The sequence below is a fragment of the Erythrolamprus reginae genome, chromosome 7 (genome assembly GCF_031021105.1).
Source record: "Erythrolamprus reginae isolate rEryReg1 chromosome 7, rEryReg1.hap1, whole genome shotgun sequence".
Lineage (NCBI taxonomy): Eukaryota > Metazoa > Chordata > Lepidosauria > Squamata > Dipsadidae > Erythrolamprus > Erythrolamprus reginae.
The window spans coordinates 82,997,308-83,023,554 of NC_091956.1; the positions used below are offsets into that span (position 1 = coordinate 82,997,308).

The window sequence follows — 26,247 nt, forward strand, 5'->3', positions numbered from 1 at the left end:
TAGTATACCAAGACTGTTTACTCCATGTTTCAGATACCACTATTTCCTATTAAAAATTCATGTTTTTCTAACCAGGAGCAACTTATAGAAAATGTGTTCTTTGGGTATTTTATTTTTGACTTTTAGCAATATTTTTCTTTTAACAGCTCATGCCCCATCAAAACTATTATAACAACTCTTATCAACCTGCTCAAGTTCATTTCTAGCTACCATTTGCAAAAACATAACGAGAGCACCAATTATTTCAGTTAGACACGCTCCACTACAAAGTATTTACAGGCCGTAGAAAAAATGTTGTCGCTCTTAAAAATAAAAGTATAACAAGTCTCAGAAGCTGACAGTTTGTGTGGCATCGGGGTGGAGGTCAGCAAAACGGAAAATAAGAGAAACTACAAATTCATCACTCTGCAATAAGTGTTTACATTCTGTATGTTTCTGATTTGAAACTTGTTATACATTCAAGAGGGGTTTTTTCTACTTCGGTTCTGTTGTAAACTGCCTTTATATGCAGAACACTGTATGGATCACTAAATCTGTAACTATTTTGACATATCCACACACAGGAATATAGATGGAGATACAAACACATGAGTGGTCTAACACATGGCAACTCCAAATCTCAACTAGCAAATGTTCTGTCCTACACATTGGGAAGAAGAATCTGAACGCCAAATACGAACTGAATAATCAAATTATCACAGATAATCCCCACTCGGTTAAAGACCTTGGGATACTAATAACAAAAGATTTAAGTGCCAAAGCCCACTGCAACAACATAGCCAAGAAGGCTTCAAGAGTTGTAAACTTAATCCTACATAGCTTCTGCTCTGGCAATCTCACACTACTTACCAGAGCTTACAAAACTTTTGCCAGACCCATCCTCGAATACAGCTCATCTGTTTGGAACCCATATCGCATCTCAGACATTAACACCCTTGAAAATGTCCAAAGATACTTCACAAGAAAAGCCCTTCACTCCTCCACTCGAAATAGAAGACCCTATGAGACTAGACTTTCAATCCTGGGCCTAGAAAGTTTAGAACTAAGACGCCTTAAACAAGATCTAAGTATTGCCCACAAGATCATATGCTGCAACGTCCTGCCTGTCGGCGACTACTTCAGCTTCAACCACAACAACACAAGAGCACACAACAGATTTAAACTTAATATTAACCGCTCCAAACTTGACTGTAAAAAATATGACTTCAGTAACCGAGTTGTCGAAGCGTGGAACTCATTACCGGACTCCATAGTGTCCTCCCCCAACCTCCAACACTTTACCCTTAGATTATCTACGGTTGACCTCTCCAGATTCCTAAGAGGTCAGTAAGGGGCGAGTACAAGTGCACTAGAGTGCCTTCCGTCCCCTGTCCTATTGCTCTCCTATATCTCCTATACCTTTCTTCTATTCCTATATCTCTTCTTCTATTCTTTCATTGATATGTTCTATTACTATACCTTCTTTTCTATTCTTTCTTAGATATATTTTACTATGAGTATCTCCTCTATAACCTTCATCATGTATTTTACTATGTGTATATAGATATATACCCACTAAAACCCTCATTGTGTATTGGACAAAATAAATAAATAAATAAATAGAGGTACCACTGTATTTGTGTCTCAGCTTCAGGATCTATCCTTCCAAAGAACAGTCAGGGTTGATCTCCAAAGGATTCTCAAGAATCTTCTCAAATACCACAAGGCAAAAGCAAGGGATGAATTAAGCAATTGAACTTTGTTTTCCCCACATCTCTTAGCTGGATCTAGAGCACTTTCCATCTTAATTCATCCTCTCCCATCATGCCAAATTTGGTCCTGTTTTGGCCCAGTTCCGCCAATGAACATGGAGACAGATAGATAAAAGACACTCATCTCACATCATTTTCTTTCTTTCGTTGGGTTGGAAAGAATAAATATCAAACGAAGAGCCAATTGTGAAATCTAAAACAATCCCAGATTGAGCGGATTAACCTGTGCAACTTGGAGTGGATGTAGATGGATAACAGAAAAGATCTGATAAAGGCAACCTGTTATAAAAAGCTTTTTCAAGCCATGTCTAGCTCACTGAAAATGTCTGTAGCTTTTTGGTCAATAAGGCCGGTTAAGCCTGAGCAATATGTGAGATCTGCTTTGCAATATATTGGGTCCTGTAATTTTACCTGGATGCTTTACCTATGCTGTGTTATTTGCAGCATTTGATATGTTCCCAATTCTGTCTGTTGTGCACAGTTCCTACCTACAGTAGTTGTAGTTTTAAAATCAGCAAAGGGAGAAATTATAAGGAGCCTGAGTTTTTCCATTCTCAGGATACAGGCACCACACGGAACCAGGCTCCCTCTGGTCCATGGTAAAACCTCACCCCATGGAACATGTCTCTGGTGCCCCAAAGGTTGGGGGCTGCTTCTTTAGAGGGACCCAGGGGAACAGCCTTTTCTGTGGCGGCCCCGGCCCTCTGGAATCAATTTCGCAAACTCCTTAAAACCCACCTCTGTCGTCAGGCATGGGGAAATTGATTCCCCTGGGCTGTTTCCATTTTATGTATGGTTTGTATGAGATGTATGATTGTTTTTATATTAAAGGTTGTTTTAATAATTGGACTTGTACTGTTTTGTTGTTGTGAGCCGCTCCGAGTCTGCGGAGAGGGGCGGCATACAAATCTAATAAATCTAATGTAATCTCATCTAATTTCTTTAACAGGATTTATTTATTCCTCATCAGGGGAGCTTCGTGATCTGCCCAAGCAGTCTCCCCAGTCGTAGGCTGTTTTCATTCAAGATACCTCTGCAAAGGCCTGAAGGAACTGGCGAGCAATATGTCTCTAAAAGTTACGACCAAGCCGGAGACATCTGTAGAGTGACCTAAATTTTGCTTTTGCTTTAATATTCTAGTGCAGGTCTTTCCTTGTCAAACAAATAACAGATGACGAAACACTTGTTCCCACATGTCCCCTGCTGAACTATATGTATATCTCCCTTGCTGAAGGATTTCCATTCTATTGTCATACCCTTAATCCTATCCCTGTAGTTGGGACAAATGTATAGTGTTGCAGGATATCCCGAGGAGAGCAATTGCAAACTTCTTCACAGAAGTAGAAGGCGGTGAAATAATGTACAAAGTTTCTCACTTTTCGCCTTGTGGAGGACTTTGCAGCAAGGGCCAAGCTATTTTTTAAGTAGATAGATAGTCTTCCCAATGTATAATAACTTCACTCCCTTGTCAGAAGTTGCCTACCCCTGGTTTAGTATCTACTTGTAAGTAAACTGAATACAGCAAAAGTAAAGTTCCTGTATATAGAAGGCTGATGCAGAAGATATTTAGCTCTGAAGAGTAAAACTATTGTTTTCTACAAATGTGTCTCTGTCATTTATCTGGTTCATTAATTGCCACATCATCGTCGTCATCATCATCGTCATCATCATCATCATTATTATTATTATTTAGATTTGTATGCCACCCCTCTCCGAAGACTCGGGGCGGCTCACAACAGTAATAAAAACAATATAGTAGTGGATCAAATCTAATATTAAAAAACATATAAAACCCTATCATTATTTTAAAAAACCAAACAGCACATTCATACCAAACCTAAAACAAAGTATAAAAAGTATATCTTATCTCGTTCTCCTGCAATACTCTGCATAGATACAGAGTTCTTGAGTAAAATGAATGTCTTTCCTTGAAACTTTTAAATGTGGATTCCTCTATTTGCTGGTTGCTGAACACAGTGCAAATAATTGGAAGAGGAGTATAAAACAATTTCTTGAAATCTTAACATCTATGGCATCTATGCTTCATGCAGAATGCAGCTGTGAGAGCAATCATGGGCTTCCCTAAATATGCCCATGTTACACCAACATTCCGCAGTCTGCATTGGTTGCCGATCAGTTTCCGGTCACAATTCAAAGTGTTGGTTATGACCTATAAAGCCCTTCATGGCACCGGACCAGAATATCTCAGGGACCGCCTTCTGCTGCACGAATCCCAGCGACCGGTTAGGTCCCACAGAGTTGGCCTTCTCCAGGTCCCGTCGACGAAACAATGTCGTCTGGCAGGACCCATGGGAAGGGCCTTCTCTGTGGTGGCCCCAACCCTCTGGAATCAACTCCCCCCGGAGATTAGGATTGCCCCCACCCTCCTTGCCTTTTGTAAACTCCTTAAAACCCACCTCTGTCATCAGGCATGAGGAAATTGATTCCCCTGGGCCGTTTCCGTTTTATGTATGGTTTGTATGAGATGTATGATTGTTTTTTATATTAAGGGTTTTAAACTGTTTCAATCATTGGATTTGTACTGTTTTTGTTGTTGCGAGCCACCCCGAGTCTTCGGAGAGGGGTGGCATACAAATCTAATTAATAATATTATTATTATTATTATTATTATTATTATTATTAATAATAATAATAATAATAATAATAATAATAAGTGCTTGGGAAGCGCCCGACTGGTGATGAAATACGAAATCCAGCATAGTGATCTCGTTTGCTGTGTTGTACTGACATAATAATAATAATAATAATAATAATAATAATAATTTATGCTTTTAATTAATTCTATGGCAGCCCCTTTCCACTCGTATGAAACAATACAGCTAGACAGCAAATTTTGTGAAAGCCAACGGTGATGGCTTTCATTCAAAACATCTTTGGTCACACAAATTTTCTCCTGGAACATTACAAACCTAAAGAGACTCTGCATGGTTAATTAAGAATAAATGTCAATAGAAAAGAATATTCTCACAGGATAATAGCTTTGTGCCAGCAGGGATATGCCAAAGGGAAGATAAGTAAGGCAGAGTAATTTATTAAGCAACTGTACACTCCAGGCAGTACATTTCTAGAGATTATTGCCCGCCTTGGGTGGGAATATAAGGAGCAAGGTTGAAGGATGAGTGGCTTTAAGTAGGGGAAAAAGGAAGCATAATCACCCCATAGCAAGTCCCTTTGTGAATCTCTTATTGCTCTTTTGTAATAAAACACAAGGAGAGAAAATAGCCAGCTCTGCTCTTTCATTACAAGTATAAGCTACAATGGACTTTCACTGATTTAATTGAGAACTGTAATGTTGAATGTTTAACCAGTCTGTTAAAATTTATTGGCTTTTTCAATGTGGTTGGTAAATCCACAGGAACCGAATTTAAACATGCCTGGGATAAACATATATCCATCCTAAGATAAAATACAGGAAATAGTATAAGGGCAAAGTAGATGGACCATGAGGTCTTTTTCTGCCGTCAATCTTCTATGTTTCTATGTATATAAAGAAGTTAATGAATCCAGCTGAACCAGTCATCTGTGCATGCTTCTGGAAATTGATTTTTCTGCAACAAACTCTAAAAATATGGACCACTTAAAAGAAGACATGCGTAATAAGGAAACAGAAATAAGACGAACCCTCTGTCCTTTTGTCAAGGGAAAGTGTTTTAGTAGATAAGAATGCCAAGTTCATTCATCAGTGGAAATTATTTCTCTTAACTGCAATCTTCTTTGAAAGGGGCAATTTAAGGAGACGTATATAGCAAAGGCCGTTACATAAGGTCACGCGGTCGCTGACTTTTTTGTTTTAAAATGTGCAGACAGTTACTGTCAATCAGTGAGACATTTGCCTGTTCCAATCCCCCCTTGGTTGTAGTCGAGAATATTAATGCACACAAGCAATTTGGCCATTTGTAAAGTCAGTTGGGAGCAGAGAAGACTATTGTAAAAGTACATGAAGAAGTAGAATAGAATAGAATAGAATAGAATAGAATAGAATAGAATTTTATTGGCCAAGTGTGATTGGACACACAAGGAATTTGTCTTGGTGCAGATGCTCTCAGCGTACATAAAATAAAATATACATTTGTCAAGAATCATGTGGTACAACACTTAATGATTGTCATAGGGGCCAAATAAGCAACGAAGAAGCAATATTAATAAAAATCTTAGGATATAAGCAACAACTTACTCTATTAGTTGCTTTTAAACAGTTTTCTTATAAGCCTGATTTCCATTGATTTAAATTTGAATGCATTAGGTTTTAGAAGTTTGGAATACCTTCTGTTTGGAATACCTTCTGACAAGGCGATTCAGAAATGTTATGTCAGAAGTTTTATATCAAAATATATTTTATTCTTTATACTGTTTCCATCTTCCCTTAATACAGTGGTTCTCAACCTTTCTAATGCTGTGACCCCTTAATACAGGTTCCTCATGTGGTGGTGACCCCCAACCATAAGTCTAGCAGCAATTCTCCCTACAGAGCTTTAAGCTGATTGGCAGGAAAGTCAGAGGGACACCCCCACTGTAAACGCCTGATTGGTCAGATTGTTAAAATATGTTCCAAGGCGCCAGAATAGAAGCTTTAGTTCCTAACACCATGGGAAATTTGTCTTTTCCCAGGGTCTTAGGCAACCGTGAAACCGTGAAACGGTCGTTTGACCCCCAAAGGGGAATTCCAGCAGGGGAATCCCAGCAGTGCAAAAACGGGCGCTTCACTGGCAACGGAAGTCCGGAGGTGGGGTTTCCCAGCGAGGGGAACATCAGTGAAATCGCAGCATCGCAAAAACACAGAGGTCGCAGGTGGGGCTTCAAGGACTTTGGTGTTTTTGCGATGCTGCAATTTCACTGATGCTCCCTTCGCTGGGAAACCCCACCTCCGGACTTCCATTGCCAGCAAAGCGTTCGTTTTTGCCCTGCTGGGATTCCCCTGCTGCATTGCAAAAACACAGAAGTCCAGAGGTGGGGTTTCCCATGGAGGGGAGCCTCAGGAGAATCCCAGCAGCACAAAAACGGGCGCTTCGGCTGGCAAAAGGGGCGAATTTCGGGCTTGCACGCATTAATCGCTTTTCCATTGATTCCTATGGGAAACATTGTTTCGTCCTACAAACTTTTCACATTAAGAACCTCGTCCCGGAACCATTTAAGTTTGTAGGACAAGGTATCACTGTATCCCCTTATATAGAGTGCTGGTGAGACCACATTTGGAATACTGTGTTCAGTTCTGGAGACCTCACCTACAAAAAGATATTGACAAAATTGAACGGGTCCAAAGACGGACTACAAGAATGGTGGAAGGTCTTAAGCATAAAACGTATCAGGAAAGACTTCATGAACTCAATCTGTATAGTCTGGAGGACAGAAGGAAAAGGGGGGGACATGATCAAAACATTTAAATATGTTAAAGGGTTGAATAAGGTTCAGGAGGGAAGTGTTTTTAATAGGAAAGTGAACACAAGAACAAGGGGACACAATCTGAAGTTAGTTGGGGGAAAGATCAAAAGCAACGTGAGAAAATATTATTTTACTGAAAGAGTAGTAGATCCTTGGAACAAACTTCAAGCAGACGTGGTTGGCAAATCCACAATAACTGAATTTAAACATGCCTGGGATAAACATATATCCATTGTAAGATAAAATACAGGAAATAGTATAAGGGCAGACTAGATGGACCATGAGGTCTTTTTCTGCCATCAGTCTTCTATGTTTCTATGTTTCTATGTGTATGTTTTTACTCTCAATGAGCTGTTTCCTGCTTTTAAGGAAAAATGTTTGCAGGATCGTGAAATGATAGTCAGTTGAAAATAAGGAATATGCAGAGTTTTAGATCCATTGGTAATATGGAATAAAATAGGGGGGGGGGGCTGACAGTGCTTTTGAAACCAGAATCACACATAGTCTGTTGCTTTTCAGCGTAGGTACACTCAGGTACAGTCCTGAAATTATTACTGTGTCATGTTTGAAGTCAATTGTTGACAGTAATTTCTTAAATGAACACGACAATATTTTAAACTTCCCGTATTGCCTTGCTTAGGAGGTGCCAATCATAATTAATCACAGAAGGTTAGTTATTCTAAAATAAATACCCCCCCCCCTACTTCTCCTGCAGAATGGAAGGCAGGTGAGGAATGAACACAGAAGTTAGATTTAGCTTTCTAGCCAGTCAATCTGTCACTGGGAATTACCATATTTCCCCCCTCATCCTAATTCTGAATTCACCGAGAGTAGTAAACAATTGGGCTTCTGCTCATGCAGTTTTTGCTAGATTCAAATTGAATATGAAATGCAGGCTGACATTATAAATGAATCTCCTGAGCTGCCCTATTTCAATTCAAGGCCCTTTGTGCCTTAATTATTCAAGCATTCTGTACATTCGTATATTTCAATACGAACGCCATTAAATTATTGTTCTTTTCTTTTCAGCCAAATGAAAGCTTGTCTGCCTTTAAGTTGTTTGAAGGAAATACATCTCCTTTAATTCTGCTTGTCCCTAAAGGGCTGTGATAGAATATATATATTAAAAAATGAAGCGCAATTTTCTTTTGTAAATATGAGACTGTGTTCGGCAATTACGGAAAATATTAGAGCTATTACCCTTACAGAAAAGAGAGAAGATGGCTTCCAAAACGGGGAAGTCTCTAATTTTGCACATTTAAAAGGCCTGTGGAGATTGTGATATAGCTTTGTGTGTGTGATGCGTGTTATTTTACAGAAAGCAAATTAATAATAATAATAATAATAATAATAATAATAATAATAATAATAATTTATTAGATTTGTATGCCGGCCCTCTCCGAAGACTCGGGGCGGCTCACAACAATAATAAAACAATGTTACAGTGGAACAAATCTAATATTAAAAGAGAAAAAGACATATAAAACCCCATCATTTAAAACCAAACAACACATACATACATAGAAACATAGAAACATAGAAGACTGATGGCAATCTAGTCTGCCCTTACACTATTTCCTGTATTTTATCTTACAATGGATATATGTTTATCCCAGATACCAAACATAAAGTATAAAAGCCTGGGGAAGGTGTCTCAGTTCCCCCATGCCTGGCGGTATAGGTGGGTCTTGAGTAGCTTATGAAAGACAAGGAGGGTGGGGGCAGTTCTAATCTCTGGGGAGAGTTGATTTCAGAGGGCCGGGGCCACCACAGAGAAGGCCCCTTCCCTGGGGCCCGCCAAACGACATTGTTTAGTCAACGGGACCCGGAGAAGGCCAACTCTGTGGGACCTTATCGGTCGCTGGGATTTGTGCGGTAGCAGGCGGTTCCGGAGGCAACTAACCTCAGATTGTGTCCCCTTGTTGTGCTCACTTTCCTATTAAAAACACTTCCCTCCTGAACCTTATTTAACCCTTTAACATATTTAAATGTTTCTATCATGTCCCCCCTTTCCCTTCTGTCCTCCAGACTATACAGATTGAGTCCATGAAGTCTTTCCTGATACGTTTTATGCTTAAGACCTTCCACCCTTCTTGTAGCCCGTCTTTGGCCCCGTTCAATTTTGTCAATATCTTTTTGTAGTTGAGGTCTCCAGAACTGAACATGAAGATGCTCTCGTGTGAGATTTTGCCAATTTTCAGTGTTTCTTTGCGTCCTTGCGGGAAATTTCACTTGCTATGCATGCGCATAAGCCAAATGTCATGCTGCCGGGCACATGCAGCCATGATGATCCTGTACAGCATAAGAACATAAGAACATAAGAAGAGCCATGCTGAATCAGTTGGCTGTGATCATCTGGCCATGCCCATCCCAGCCATTTGCCACCCGACTCTCAAGGTCAACCACAACTCTGATGGGCCCTCAATGAAATTGCGTTTGACACCCCTGCTTTATTTTAACGGAAGGGACTTTTGTGCACACATAGGAACCACTCCTTTCCAATGTGGGTGGCTGCAGCTCTTAATAGAGTCTCTTTGCTGAACTGAATCCTCAGTTCAGAGTTATAAATAGCTATACAAGACACAACCCATACTTCTTTCTTTGAGTACTGCTATTGCCTGCTTATTATTCTGCCATATTCCTTCTGCTGCTCAGTTGAACAACCGTGCAGAATAGAAGGAGAAGGTGACTAATGTGAGTGAATAAACAATGCCAGGTGAGTTGTGTGATTGGAATGGTCTATACCTGTTCACTCAGTTGGTGTATGGGCTATTTATGATGCCCTAGAAAAGGCAACTTAATGCACTTGGGGAAAAGGAATCCTCAGTCTGAGTATTGTATTGGCAGTTCTGTGTTAGCAAAAACTTCAGAAGAGAAGGATTTAGGGGTAGTGATTTCTGACAGTCTCCAAATGGGTGAGCAGTGTAGTGAGGTGGTAGGGAAAGCAAGTAGGATGCTTGGCTGCATAGCTAGAGGTATAACAAGCAGGAAGAGGGAGATTGTGATCCCCTTATATAAAGCGCTGGTGAGACCCCATTTGGAATACTGTCTTCAGTTCTGGAGACCTCACCTACCAAAAGATATTGACAAAATTGAATGGGTCCAAAGACAGGCTACAAGAATGGTGGAAGGTCTTAAGCATAAAACGTATCAGGAAAGACTTCATGAACTCAATCTGTAGAGTCTGGAGGACAGAAGGAAAAGGGGGGACATGATCGAAACATTTAAATATGTTAAAGGGTTAAATAAGGTTCAGGAGGGAAGTGTTTTTAATAGGAAAGTGAACACAAGAACAAGGGGACACAATCTGAAGTGAGTTGGAGGAAAGATCAAAAGCAACGTGAGAAAATATTATTTCACTGAAAGAGTAGTAGATGCTTGGAACAAACTTCCAGCAGACGTGGTTGGTCAATCCACAGTAACTGAATTTAAACATGCCTGGGATAAACATATATCCATCCTAAGATAAAATACAGAAAATAGTATAAGGGCAGACTAGATGGACCATGAGGTCTTTTTCTGCCGTCAGTCTTCTATGTTTCTATGTTTCTAATTGTTGTTGCTTGTATCCTAAGATTTTTATTAATATCTCAAGCAAGTGAAACTTTGTTGAACAGAAACCAGTTCAGGAGATTTTGACTGGCCTATATAGATAAATCCCTTCTCTGTTATTTATTGACCCATCTATTCGAAGAGGTGGCATTCCAAAGAGCAAATGTTGGCATTCTAGTTTTATTTCCAGAAGAGAATTGAGTATACTGGATATTATGTTCCAATTTTCTTATAATTTGGGGGTAATTACTGCAATATTAGGAGAGTGGAAAGCAGAGCCATTATCTGTAATTTCATTTTTAACGATTAATTATAAGTTAACATCTTTCTGTGGACTTGTAATGCTTGACATTTTACCTGCAATTAATGCCTCTCTATTGGTGATGAGACTGAAACAAACAATGACATGGCTTGATTAGAGAGCAGAAGAGATCTTTGGCATGAAAATGTTTGCATTGACTATAAAAAGGGAAAGTTGAATTTCTTATTCTTTTTTTTAACTGGTTTTCAGAGCTTAACTTTGCCTCTTGTCCAATGGGAAGGAAAGAAGAAAGGAAGGAAAGAAGGAAAGAAGGAAAGGATGAATGAAGGAATAGAATAGAACTCAAAATAGAATACCCTACGAGACTAGACTTTCTTTTTTCCCCCAATATATATTTATTAAATTTTCCCTTAAAAAAAAAAAGTACATAATCATATTTACAGCTGAATCTACATCATATATACATACGAACTGAATAATGAAATTATCACAGATAATCCCCACTCGGTTAAAGACCTTGGAATACTAATAACAAAAGATTTAAGTGCCAAAGCCCACTGCAACAACATAGCCAAGAAGGCTTCAAGAGTTGTAGACCTAATCCTACGTAGCTTCTGCTCTGGCAATCTCACACTACTTACCAGAGCTTACAAAACTTTCGCCAGACCCATCCCCGAATACAGCTCATCTGTTTGGAACCCATATCGCATCTCAGACATTAACATCTTTGAAAATGTCCAAAGATACTTCACCAGAAGAGCCCTTCACTCCTCTACCTGTAACAGAATACCCTACGAGACTAGACTTTCAATCCTGGGTCTAGAAAGCTTAGAACTACGACGCCTTAAACAAGATCTAAGTATTGCCCACAAGATCATATGCTGCAACGACCTGCCTGTCAGCGACTACTTCAGCTTCAACCACAACAACACAAGAGCACACAACAGATTTAAACTTAATATTAACCGCTCCAAACTTGACTGTAAAAAATATGACTTCAGTAACTAAGTTGTCGAAGCGTGGAACTCATTACCGGACTCCATAGTGTCATCCCCAAACCCCCAACACTTTACCCTTAGATTATCCACGGTTGACCTATCCAGATTCCTAAGAGGTCAGTAAGGGGCGAGTACAAGTGCACTAGAGTGCCTTCCGTCCCCTGTCCTATTGCTCTCCTATATCTCCTATACCTTTCTTCTATTCCTATATCTCTCCTATATACAAAATATGTGTGTGTGTGTGTGTGTGTGTGTGTGTTAGTGCTCGATTTATGACTACAAATGAGCATATGAGCCCCAATTTCTGTTGGTCAGTGAGATATTTATTAAGTGAGTTTTCCTCCATTTTATGACTTTCCTTGATCCAGTTGTTAAGTGAATCACGGCAGCTCTTAAGCTAGTAACATGGTTGTCGGAAGGTTGCAAAAGGAGATTATGTGACTCCAGGACATTGCAATCGTCATAAATATGAATATCAAGTGTCCATGCAATGGTTGTGAGTGTGAAAAACAATCATATATGCCACTTTTTTCTCCAATGCCATTGTTGAACAGCCACTGTTGTAAGTTGACAACTACCAGAACTCTACCAACGGAATCAGGAGATTCATCTAGGTTTCTTACCTTGCTGGACGAAGGACCCGTACACGAACCACATGGAGTTGTAGAGGGTTGTGGAGGTCACTGATCCCATCTGAAGCCGCGGGGGATTAAGCCAGTTGAGAAGATACACCAAGAGTCCGACGAGAAGAACCGTGCCAGCAATGCAAGCCCAGAGGGAGAGGTCAAACGGTGCCAGGCAAGCAAACATATCCATGGTCTTCTCAGCCTTTTGCAGCAAGACGCCCACCGAGTAGTCCATGTAGCGAGTTGTAAAATCGACCACGTTTTCCCGGTCTGGTGTAATCGTTAACGCAGAAATCCCTATGTCAGCTCTCTAAAGGAAAAGAGACAGGAAATTAATTTCCCTTAGCAAGAGAAAAACATCACAGCTTCTGTCTGATTTACAGCCTGTGAAACCTCTCTTGGAAAAATAGTCCCCGGTTTTTGCTGACCTTGCAGTTTGTGTGTAACAACCCAGGGAGCAAGTAGGAAGAAAACAGACACAAAGTTGACGATGAACGACCGGATAAATTCATGGAGGTGGTAGTAAAAAATTTGGTAGCCTTTCACTGCCTGGGGATCAGATCTGGGCCCCAGATCTTGAGTTTGACACTTTTGATCTAGTGTGTACTTCTACATATTCAGAAAACAGGAGCCCTTAAGACAACTTTCTTGGCTAATTGCTCAAGAATGGACAATTGTAATGCGTGTACATAAAGCTATCATGGAGTTCTCTTTTTCATAGCTTTTAAAAGAACTGTTCTTTTAAAATGTAAGGGAAATTTGCCCAGGTTCACCTGGTGCACCAGTTGCGGCCCTATCTGGACTGGGAGTCACTGCTCACAGTCACTCATGCCCTCATCACCTCGAGGTTCGACTACTGTAACGCTCTCTACATGGGGCTACCTTTGAAGAGTGTTCGGAAACTTCAGATCGTGCAGAATGCAGCTGCGAGAGCAGTCATGGGCTTCCCTAGGTATGCCCATGTTTCACCATCACTCCGCAGTTTGCATTGGCTGCCGATCAGTTTCCGGTCACAATTCAAAGTGTTGGTCATGACCTATAAAGCCCTTCATGGCATCAGACCAGATTATCTCAGGGACCGCCTTCTGCTGCACGAATCCCAGCGTCCAATTAGGTCCCACAGAGTGGGTCTTCTCCGGGTCCTGTCAACTAAACTCCTCAAAACCCACCTTTGTCATCAGGCATGGGGGAACTGAGATATCTCCCCCGGGCCTATACAATTCATGTATGGTATGTTTGTATGTATGTCTGCTTAATAATGGGTTTTTCAAATATTTTAAATTGTAAATTATTAGATTTGTTATGAACTGTTTTATTCTGTTGTGAGCCGCCCCGAGTCTACGGAAAGGGGCGGCATACAAAATCTAAAATCTAAATTGTGACAGTTACAGAATTTTAACTAGATTAGTTGCTGAGACCCAATAATTATTTTTCCATGTATGTCCTAATATAGCACAATCTTGGTATATGAAATATATATTTAGACTATTAAAAATATGATATGCAAGCTAGTACAGAAATCCCAGTGCTAAATGTCATAAAAACATAAAACAGTCTCAACCCTAACGTGAATTATTTAAGTTCTAATTGGGTTCATGATTCAGAATATATTATGTAAACACAGTGAAAGACTGCTTATACACCCAACTGCATCCTTGAATAGAAGACTATACATCATACTTTTGATCTTCCAAGAGACATTTTGATATAAGTATTTTTGAAAACTAGCACATACACACCACACAAAAAACCCCTAAACAAAACCAGGGGAATAGAGGTGATTTGATGTTACAAGAGATTCTGATCCAATTAATTACAATTTTGTCTTTTAAAATGGTGGCAGCGATAAAATATATTCAGTGTTAAAATCAGAATTTTAATTCAGTTTCCTTATTCTGGAATAGGTCCTTGCAATCTGAAAAAAACAATAAAAAATAAAAGATAACAATACCTATTTTTCTACTTTCGGAATTAGTTTATAGAAAAACATATTGATTTATGGGTTTGGGGGATAATATCCTGTGCTTTTAAGTCAAAATTGAATTGAAAACCTTTTTGATCTCTCCATTATAAAATTAATAACAGAGGAGATATAGATCAGCAAAAAGAAAAATCGATTTAATATTGTTTTCTATTTTAATGCTATTCTTTTGCTAGTCTCTTACTCATGCATAGAAATCAAATTTAATTTTTCTATTTAATTGATGCTTTTGTTATATGAAAGTTAAACAAACAAGAAAAAAAAAGTCCAAAACTCCCCAGAATGAGTAATGGAAGTAAGATGGGAGTAAGAGGTTGTCTTTATTGTTATGTTCAGTAGAACATTTTTTTTAAAATTATTTGTTGATGACAACACAATTTGATTTCTTAGTCATAATATTCCCTGGCTGGGGAATTCTGGGAGTTGAAGTCCAAATATCTTCAAGTTGCCAAGGTTGGGAAACACTGCTATAGACAATAATGGGCTACTGCACTATTTATTGAATACTTAATAGTACTTTTTAAAATTGTCCTTCCTTCTTTAGTACCTTAGTATGATCCTTAATTACTTTTAAAATAGAAAAGAATTAAATAGTATGTTTTTACCCATAAACGCTTCAATCATTATCTAGAACTAAACTTTGATAGCAATGAAAGAAAATTGATCTACTTGCCTAATCTGTTATCATACTGAACCTTGTGGGTTCAGTACAAAATCTTAAAATGTTACTGTTCTCCTCAACCAATAATGCTGTCTGTCATTTGTCCTTTTTGTGGCTATTCGAATAATGTGATTTCAACTGAAAAAGAGTCCAAGCACCTATTTGAAAACTTATCTTGGTCAGTAAGCCACTCCCACCCAGTCACGTGACCTTTAAGCCATGCACAGTCACATGATAGTCAAGCCGCTCCCACCTGGTCACATGGCCGGCAAGCCATTCCTACCCGGTGACATGACCATCAAGCCACACCCACAAAATAAGCCACACCCACAGTCTGGCAGTAAAAATTTTGGCAGCCCATCACTCTCTAAAGCTAACTAATCAACAAATTCTATTGCTCTGCAATTAGCTGTATCATTTATTTATTTATTTATTTATTTATTTATTTGATTTGATTTGATTTGATTTGTATGCCGCCCCTCTCCGAAGACTCATAATTGTAATGGAGAATAATGATAATTTCCTAAATCTTTATGATGGAACACATGGGTATAGCAAGAATATAACCACAGTAAGAATCAATGTCTCCACATAATTCATATAATAGAAACATAGAAACATAGAAGAAAAAGACCTCATGGTCCATCTCGTCTGCCCTTGTACTATTTCCTGTATTTTATCTTACAATGGATCTATGTTTATCCCAGGCATGTTTCAATTCAGTTACTGTGGATTTATCTACCACGTCTGCTGGAAGTTTGTTCCAAGGATCTACTAGTCTTTCAGTTAAATAATATTTTCTCACGTTGCTTTTGATCTTTCCCCCAACTAACTTCAGATTGTGTCCCCTTGTTCTTGTGTTCACTTTCCTATTAAAAACACTTCCCTCCTGGACCTTATTTAACCCTTTAACATATTTAAATGTTTCAATCATGTCCCCCCCTTTTCCTTCTGTCCTCCAGACTATACAGATTGAGTTCATGAAGTCTTTCCTGATACGTTTTATGCTGAAGACCTTCCACCATTCTTGTAGCCCGTCTTTGGACCTGTTGAATTTTGTCAATATCTTTTTGTAGGTGAGGTCTCCAGAACTGAACACAGTATTCCAAATGTGGTCTCACCAGCACTCTATATAGCGGGATCACAATCTCCCACTTCCTGCTTGTTATACCTCTAGCTATGCAGCCAAGCATCCTACTTGCTTTCCCTACCGCCTGACTGCACTGTCCACCTATTTTGAGACTGTCAGAAACCACTACCCCATTTTCTCATGTTGCTTTTGATCTTTCCCCCAGCTAACCTCAGATTGTGTCCCCTTGTTCTTGTGTTCACTTTCCTATTAAAAACACTTCCCTCCTGGACCTTATTTAACCCTTTAACATATTTAAATGTTTCGATCATGTCCCCCCTTTTCCTCCTGTCCTCCAGACTCTACAGATTGAATTCATTAATCAATCCCACCCACCCCCAAAAAATTAAAATGCTATTGTCCATGATAGCAAATGCAAGCAGGAAGTTAAAAAGATTTGAGAAGATCATTTCATCCATTTTCCTTCCTAATCACAGGTAACCACTTAGCCAAGTCTCCATTTGAAGCAATTTCATTTAAGTCAAGCTAAATTGGCCAATTTGAAAATAGCTGAAGAAATGGAAAAAAGCAAACAAAAGGGGGAAAAAAACCCCCTTCCACCTAAATGCTCAGTTTCAAAGAAGAGTAAGGCGTTAACGCCTAACTAAGCAATGCAAAGATGATTACAGTTGAATGGGAAGACAAATGTTTTACTTAAGACAATTACAGAAAACCAAGGTAAAAAATTATGTGAAGATGGATGTGATAAAAGACATGATAAATATCTCCAGCGAGATCAAGCAAAGTGGATTTTTTGGATCCCATTGATAAGCAGTCTTATCTAATGGGATTCAGGAAATGTACTTTGTTCTGACACCTTATCTTTGGAAAGACATCCGCCAGAGTTTCACAGAGTCCTTATGCTAATGATGTTCAGAAAGTTATTAAAACTTGGTTGTTCTCCAAGGTACATGATACTGGTAAAAGAGAAACATTAGGACAGGGGACAGTACTTATGCATGTCCCTTACTGACCTCTTAGGAATCAGGAGAGGTCAACAGTGGATAGTCTACGGGTAAGGTTTTGGGGGTTAGGTGATGATACTACAGAGTCTGGTAGTGAGGTCCATGCATCAGCTACTCCGTTACTAAAGTCGTATTTTCTGCAATTGAGTTTGGAGCAATTTACTGACAGACTGGATTTTATCATAGATTTTGATAGTTATTTAATATTTTATACTAGAATTTTTAATTGCATATTTATTGAATGTTTGTATTTGTTCTGGTCTCTGGACTTTGACTGTAATATGAAAAAAAATGCAATGAAATACGTTAATTTACTTTGGAAAGTAGATTTAAATGTTACCATGTATTGTTTTTATCACTGTTGTGAGCCGCCCCGAGTCTACGGAGAGGGGCGGCATACAAATCTAATTAATAATGATAATAATAATAATAATAACAACAACAACAGCAGCAGAATTGAGGAGAAGCAGCTAGAGAAATTAGTAAAATACGAAGATCTAAAAATCGAGCTGCAACGACTCTGGTATAAGCCAGTGAAATTGGTCCCAGTGGTATTTGGCACGCTGGGCGCAGTGCCAAAGGATCTCAGCGGACGTTTGAAAACCATCGGAATTGACAAAATCTCCATCTGTCAATTGCAAAAGGCCACTTTACTGGGATCGGCAAACATAATTCACCGCTACATCACACAGTCCGAGGTGCTTGGGAAGCGCCCGACTGGTGATGAAATACGAAATCCAGCATAGTGATCTTGTTTGCTGTGTTGTACTGACATAATAATAATAATAATAATAATAATAATAATAATAATAATAATAATAAGAAATATTGCAAATATTAAGAACATTTGCAAAAAGTATCTAAACATTAATGATATGGATGAAAGTTTAATTAGGAATAATAATAATAATAATAATAATAATAATAATAATTATTATTATTATTATTATTATTATTATTATTATTATTATTATTAATTATTGGACTTGTACGCCGTCCTTCTCCGAAAAGAGGAAAGAAAAGATATGATATTTCCCATATTTTAGAAAGTGGAGTAAGATGGATTCTAAAAAAATGCTGCTAACAAAAAAAGCTGCATTTAAAAAAAATAATAGAAGATGATGCATTTAAAATGATGGTGGGATATGTGAGCAGATATGAAAAATAGTAATGATCTAGAGACGGAATAGGATCGATTTGTATTCCAAGGCCAAAAAAGCCAATGCTAATGATATTTGAACTACCAAACAGTTGCTTCTATCTCATGTACTAATAAGAAATTCTCAAGATGCTAATACTCCAGAATTCAACAGTGCATGGAATGAGATAGCTGCTGCTAGATATATAAAATAAATTCAAACGGAGAATCCAGTGGATGTTGGAAAGGGCTAAAAAAAAACTTCAGAAAGCTTTGTGGGTAACTTTAAAAACATGGATGTACTGAGTAGTTTTTACTACCAGTTTTTGTGGGTGTGGTGTGGCGTGGTGGGCATAGCAGGGGAAGAATGCTGTAAAATGAGATATATGTTGTATGATTGAACTGGTATGATTGTTTTTAAGTATTGGATTTTTAGATTGTAATTTAAAATTTAATTAGGTTTGCCGTTATACTGTATTGTTATATTATATGCTGTTAGCCGCCCCAATCCTCGGAGAAGAGCGGCATACAAATCTAATAAATAAATAAATAAAATCTAATAATAATAATAATAATAATAATAATAATAATAATAATAATTTATTAGATTTGTATGCCGCCTTTCTCCGCAGACTTGGGGCGACTCACAACAATAATAATAACAATGTGCAATGTAACAAATCTAATATTTAAAATAAAGTATCTAAAAACCCATCATTTAAAAACCTTACATCACAAGCCTACCATACATAAAACTATTTAAACCTGGGGGAGATGTCTCAATTCCTCCATGCCTGGCGATATTTATTTATTTATTTATTTATTTATTTATTTATTTATTTATTTATTTATTTATTTATTTATTTATTTATTTATTTATTTATTTATTTATGTATTTAGTTAGTTAGTTAGTTAGTTAGTTAGTTAGTTAGTTAGTTAGTTAGTCCAATACACAATAATACACAATGAAGGTTATAGAGGATATAGTAGAGAAGAAATACGAGATATAGGAGAGACTATGGGACAGGGGACGGAAGACACTCTAGTGCGCTTATGTACGCTCCTTACTGACCTCTTAGGAATCTGGAGAGGTCAACTGTGGATAGTCTAAGGGTAAAATGTTGGGGGTTAGGGGATGGTACTATGGAGTCCGGTAATGAGTCCCACGCTTCAACAATCCGATTCCTCTCCCCCCTGCTATTCAACATCTACATGAAACCGCTGGGCGAGATCATCCAAGGACATGGGGTGAGGTATCATCAATATGCGGATGATACCCAGCTCTACATCTCCACCCCATGCCCAGTCAACGAAGCGGCGGAAGTGATGTGCCGGTGCCTGGAGGCTGTTGGGGCCTGGATGGGTGTCAACAGACTCAAGCTCAACCCGGATAAGACGGAGTGGCTGTGGGTTTTGCCTCCCAAGGACAATTCCATTACCCTGGGGGGGGAATTATTGACCCCCTCAGAGAGGGTCCGCAACTTGGGCGTCCTCCTCGATCCACAGCTCACATTAGAAAAACATCTCTCAGCTGTGGCGAGGGAGGCGTTTGCCCAGGTTCGCCTGGTGCACCAGTTGCGGCCCTATCTGGACCGGGACTCACTGCTCACAGTCACTCATGCCCTCATCACCTCGAGGTTCGACTACTGTTATGCTCTCTACATGGGGCTACCTTTGAAAAGTGTTCGGAAACTTCAGATCGCGCAGAATGCAGCTGCGAGAGCAGTCATGGGCTTACCTAGGTATGCCCATGTTTCTCCATCACTCCGCAGTCTGCATTGGCTGCCGATCAATTTCCGGTCACAATTCAAAGTGTTGGTTATGACCTTTAAAGCCCTTCATGGCACTGGACCAGAATATCTCCGAGACCGCCTACTGCCGCACGAATCCCAGCGACCGATTAGGTCCCACAGAGTGGGCCTTCTCCAGGTCCCGTCAACTAAACAATGTCGGTTGGCGGGCCCCAGGGGAAGAGCCTTCTCTGTGGCGGCACCGGCCCTATGGAACCAACTCCCCCCGGAGATTAGGATTGCCCCTACTCTTCCTGCCTTCCGTAAACTCCTTAAAACCCACCTTTGTCGTCAGGCATGGGGGAATTGAAACATCTCCCCCTGGGCATGTTTAATTTATATATGGTATGCGTGAGTGTATGTCTGTTAGTATATGGGGTCTTTTAAATCTTCAAACATTTTAAAAACTGTTGGATTATTTATGATTTGTTGTTACATGTTGTGAGTCTTCGGAGAGGGGCGGCATACAAATCGAATAAATAATAATAATAATAATAATAATAATAATAATAATAATAATGTCATATTTTTTACAGTCAAGTTTGGAGCGGTTAATGTTAAGCTTGAATCTGTTGTGTGCTCTTTGTGTTGTTGTGGATATAGGTGGGTCTTAAGCAATTTACAAAAAACAAGGAGAGTGGGGGCAGTTCTGATCTCTGGGGGGAGTTGATGCCAGAGGGTCAGGGCCGCCACAGAGAAGGCTCTTCCTCTGGGGCCCGCCAGATGACATTGTTTAGTCGACGGGACCCGGAGAAGGCCAACTCTGTGGGACCTTATCGGCCGTTGGGATTCGTGCGGCAGAAGACGGTCCCGGAGGCATTCTGGTCCGATGCCACGTAGGCTTTATAGGTCTATCCTATTTCCACCCCACTCCAGGAGAAGGTTACTGCAAAATCTCCATTCCGTACCAATCCGCTGGCACTTGGGAGGTGGACAATAGATGGGGGCGCGGCCAGTTAGAGGTGATATTTGCTGGTTCTGAAACTACCCAAAGTTTCCACTAACAAATCTCCAGAACCTGTCAGAACCTGCTGTATTTCACCCCTGGTTCTGAGCCCTGTCACCTGCCTGTTGAATAATTTGTATGATGCCTAAGTTGTAACATACCCAAAATCAAATAAACCCCTTAGAATCGAGAGACGTTTTCTGCAGTCCCCCAGTTAATTTATATGCAGAACGTGTCATGAGAAAAAAGGCTGAAGTAGAAAAAAAAATAGATGTTGGAATTAAAATTGCCAGGAGGAACATCAACAACCTCAGATGACAACACTTTGAAGACTGGAAGGGAGAAAGGCTTAAGGAATCTCTTGCTGGAGGGAAAGGAGCTTTCTGCTCACTACTATTATTATTTTTTTTTAAAAAAACATAAAGTCACCAAACAATGCCAAGTCAACGCCAACAGGTGGAGAATAGAAGAAGAATAGAACAGGATGGCAACTTGATAAGAGTTAGGGGGGAGAGAGACAAGAAAGAAAGATAGAAGGGCTAAAGGAATGGAGGAAGAAAAAAAGGAAAGGGAAGGAAAAGAGGAAAGGAAAGGAAAAGAAAGGAGGAAAAAAGAAAAGGAAAGAGGGAAGAAAATAAAAGCAAAAAGGAAAGGAAGAAAGAAAGGAAGAGAGGAAGGAAGGAAAGAAGGAAGGAAGGAAGAGAGGGAGGGAGGAAGGAAGGAAAGAAGGAAGGAAGAAAGGAAGAGAGGAAGGAAGGGAGGAAGAGAGGAAGGAAAGAAAGAAAGAAAGAAAGAAAGAAAGAAAGAAGGAAGGAAGGACTTTTCACCACAATTGAGCCCAGAATTTTGTTTGCTAAGGAAGGAAGGAAGAAAGAAAGGAAGAGAGGAAGGAAGGAAGGAAGGAAGGAAGGGAGGGAGGAAGAGAGGAAGGAAAGAAAGAAAGGACGGAAGGAAGGAAGGAAGGACCTTTCACCACAATTGAGCCCAGAATTTTGTTTGCTAAGCAAGAGCTTTGAGTTTCATCACATTTTACAAGTTGTCCATGCCTACCTGGTCACCTGACCAGCAAGCCATGCCCACATGAAACCATGCCCACCTGACCTCCAAACCACACCCACCAGACAGACCACGCCCACATGACCTGTAATTTTTTAAAAAATTAGAACCCATCCCGATCTAGATCTATAGCAGGACACAATGTGCCTTCCAATTTAAGAGATGATGTTATAAAAGGCAGGCACCAGGTATCAAGCCTGAAATTTTGGGATTGTACTTTCAATCCTTCATTTTACCTGGTCCAGTCCACGTGGATAGTTCCTTTACCAGTGCAGGTACCTCTCTGATTCTCCAAAGTCTTTGCCAAGATCAACTCTATCCCTACAGATTTGTCAGAAAATACAGGAAGGATTGTTGCTGAATTTAGTTCTTTTAACTCATGGTCTTTTTGAACTTCATGGAACCTCGTGGAACTTTTTGAAAATAACATAGCTGCCTACATGGGAATTGGTGCTCAATTGTCTGTCAGAAAATTCATTTCTTCTATCTTTGATGAAATAGTGCCAAACTTTTATTACGAGGCTTTGTTCAAGAGTGGCAAAATGATGTTCATTTAATTTGTCCTGTGGATATTGTCTTTGCAAAATAATTTCCGAATAATGCATTTTTCACTCCTTGGAAAGAGGTTTAATAATATATCGAAATGAAGCAGCTGTACCATATGGCTTCCTGTCTTGTATGTATCAACCATGCTGCGTTTTGTCCTTCTAGATCCATTTAAGATATGAAGGGGACCATTAATATATTCCTTAACTAGCTTATTGTTCAGAGCTTCTCAAGAGGCCAGCTGTCACCACTTTAATAGGTCTAACATTACTTTTTCAACATGTGGCATTGTAAGAACCATATACAAACAGGCAGACAAATATATACCCCAAATTCAAAACTCCACACCTTGATAGATTTTTCAAGGAATAATTTAACTTATAAAAAAGGAAAGAAATCCTGAATAATTGACTGGAACTGAATACAGTGGCACCTCTACTTATGAACTTAAATTCGTTCCATGATCAGGTTCTTAAGTGGAAAGGTTTGCAAGAAGAAGCAGTTTTCCCCATAGGAATCAATGTAAAGGCAAATAATGTGTGCGGTTGGGGAAACCACAGGGAGGGTGGAGGCCCTGTTTCCTCCCAGGAGATTCCTAGAGAGGCCCCATAGAAGGGGGTATGCGAAACGTCTTCAAGGAAGAACAAAGAAAACCCAGTTGCCTTTTGAAAAAGCATATTTGGGACAACCATGACCTGGTGACTGAGAATCACCATAGACTAAAGTGACCAGATTTTAAGATTGGAAAAGAGGGACATCATTGAGTTGGGGGGGGGGGGAAGGTTTTGCCCCCTCAAAAAATAGCAATTTTTTTTCTTTCTTTCTTTCTTTCTTTCTTTCTTTCTTTCTTTCTTTCTTTCTTTCTTTCTGTTTCTCTATTCTTTCCTCTTTTCTCTCTATTCCCTCCCTCCATCTTTCTTTCTTTCTTTCCTTCCTTCTTTCTCTCTCTCTCTCTTTCTCTCCCTCTTTCTTTTTTCTCTATCTCTCCCTCCTTCACTCCCCCTCTTTCTTTCTCTCCCTTCCTTCCTCTTCTCCCCCCTTCCTCCCCCCTCACGAACCCAGCCCCTTCCCTGGGGCTCAGTAGGTGCTCCGGCCCAGGAGCAGCTTCACCTGTTTGGGTGGGGTTCAAGTAATTAGGGCTGCTGTTAAATTGGCAGCGTGTCGGCCTCGCAGTGTGGAAGATTATCTGATCATATTGGTTTGGATCATGCCTTGCTGTTTCTGGATTGTGCTCAGGACTTTGTTTGGATTCCCGGACTTTGGAATACAAAGACATTGTGAGTGTTTATCACATCTGAGCAACAGTAGCTGTGACGAACTTCACAGTTATTGGTTTATTGCTTGGATTTTATTACTTGGATTTCATTACTGGACTCCGTTATCTGTCTGTATTCAAGAGTGCCTTGTTTGTACAAGAAACCCCTTTGAAGTTTAAAAGGGAATTTTGCTTCTTTTTTGTTTGGATAAAGAACATTTAATTGCATTCTCTTGTGTGTGTGTGTGTCTGCTTGGCTAAATTTCCCTTTAATTGAAGGTGTGTGGCATACGCCGGCTGAACACCATTGGGGCCCAGATCAGAGAGTTGGGGGGCACAAAACGTTTACTTCTTCCTGGTGGGGGCATAACAGAAAATAATTGAAAATCACGGCTATACACTATCCGAAGGAAAACATACACCAACCCTGTGTCAGTCCTTCAAGCTAACAGAGCCACACTGAAAGAAGAATGATAGAAAGCTAATTGAGGACCTGTATACTGCACGAGTCAAAAAGAGGGCGGGTAAAATATTTACTGACCCCTCGCATCCTGGACACAAATTGTTTCAACTCCTACCCTCAAAACGTCACTACAGAGTACTGCACACCAAGACAACTAGACACAAGAACAGTTTTTTCCCGAACGCCATCACTCTACTAAACAAATAATTCCCTCAACACTGTCAGACTTTCTACTAAATCTGCACTTCTATTCTACTAGTTTTTCTCATCATTCCTATCATCCTTTTCCTCCCATGTTGACTGTATGACTGTAACTTGTTGCTTATATCCGAAGATTTTTATTAATATTGCTTCTTCATTGCTTATTTGACCCCTATGACAATAATTAAGTGTTGTATCACATGATTCTTGACAAATGTATATTTTATTTTATGTACGCTGAGAGCATATGCACCAAGACAAATTCCTTGTGTGTCCAATCACACTTGGCCAATAAAAATTCTATTCTATTCTATTCTATTCTAATTATTTAGAATGCAGAGCTGGAATTCTTGATATTTCAATTCCAGGGAATGGGGAGAGCGAAGATTTGTGCAACATTCCCTTGACTTCAAGGCAATTTCTTATCGCATTGGATGCAAACTGGTTATGCACACCAGATTTAGGAAAAGAATGTGCCTTTTACCATTTTGAATCGATTTTGGATACTCTGAAAGCAAGAAACAAACAAGAAATATGAATACACTAAGCCCAAGGGACCTTTCCCCACCCTTATCAAACTGGGCCCTGTGATATGAATCCAGACAATTGCTGCTTCTGTAATGGAACAATAGTTTAGTACGAGATGGGAATCCAGCCAGTGCCTTGATAAAAACTGCAATATTTTCCTCAAGATTCTCCCAAGACTCAAATGCTGTTTCCTACCTAATAACTTTCCAGTTCTGCCTGTTCGGAATTATGCAGATTTAATTCCCAGGCTTGTAATGGCAGGAAATTACATTTTTTATTTCCACATTTTTTAAAAGGCACTGCATGCTAGGAAATCTAGTTTTCAGAATTTTTGCTGGAACATTTCTATGAAGTATGTTCTTTTAAAATTATAATTTTTACGGGGTGGGTGGAAGACTAGTGAATAAATCTTTTTTGTTAAACCTCCAAATTATATGAGCAGTGGTTGTGCAGCACTGCAGGCTATTTTTGCTGACTTCCAGCTGCCAGCAGTTCGGCAGTTCTATCCCGACTGACTCAAGGTTGACTCAGCCTTCCATCCTTCCAAAGTTGCTAAAATGAGAACCCAGATTGTTGGGGTGCAACATGCTTACCCTCTGTAAACAGGTTAGGCCGTTTTACTGGGATCGGCAAACATAATTCGCCGCTATATCACGCAGTCCTAGGTGCTTGGGAAGCACCCGACTGGTGATGAAATACAAAATAATAATAATAATAATAATAATAATAATAATAATAATAATAATAATAATAGAATTGAAAAATCAACAGATGATCCAAAGTGCAGATTCTGTAAAGAAACAGATGAAACGATCGATCACGTACTCAGCTGCTGCAAAAAGATCGCACAGACTGACTACAAGCATAGACATGATGCTGTGGCACAGATGATCCACTGGAACTTGTGCCGGAACTACCATTTACCAGTGGCAAAGAACTGGTGGGATCATAAGCCCGAAAAAGTGGTCGAAAATGAGCAAGCAAAACGCCTGTGGGACT

General features: G+C 39.5%; 1 protein-coding gene across 1 annotated transcript in view; it reads right to left on the reverse strand.

Moving 5' to 3' along the window:
* Nucleotides 1–26,247, reverse strand: part of GRID2 (glutamate ionotropic receptor delta type subunit 2) — a 616,736-nt gene that overhangs the window by 159,657 nt on the left and 430,832 nt on the right. Inside the window, exon 10 of the mRNA XM_070756691.1 lies at nucleotides 12,587–12,899. Coding sequence (XP_070612792.1) covers nucleotides 12,587–12,899 — 313 coding nt within the window. The remainder of the gene's footprint in view (nucleotides 1–12,586; nucleotides 12,900–26,247) is intronic.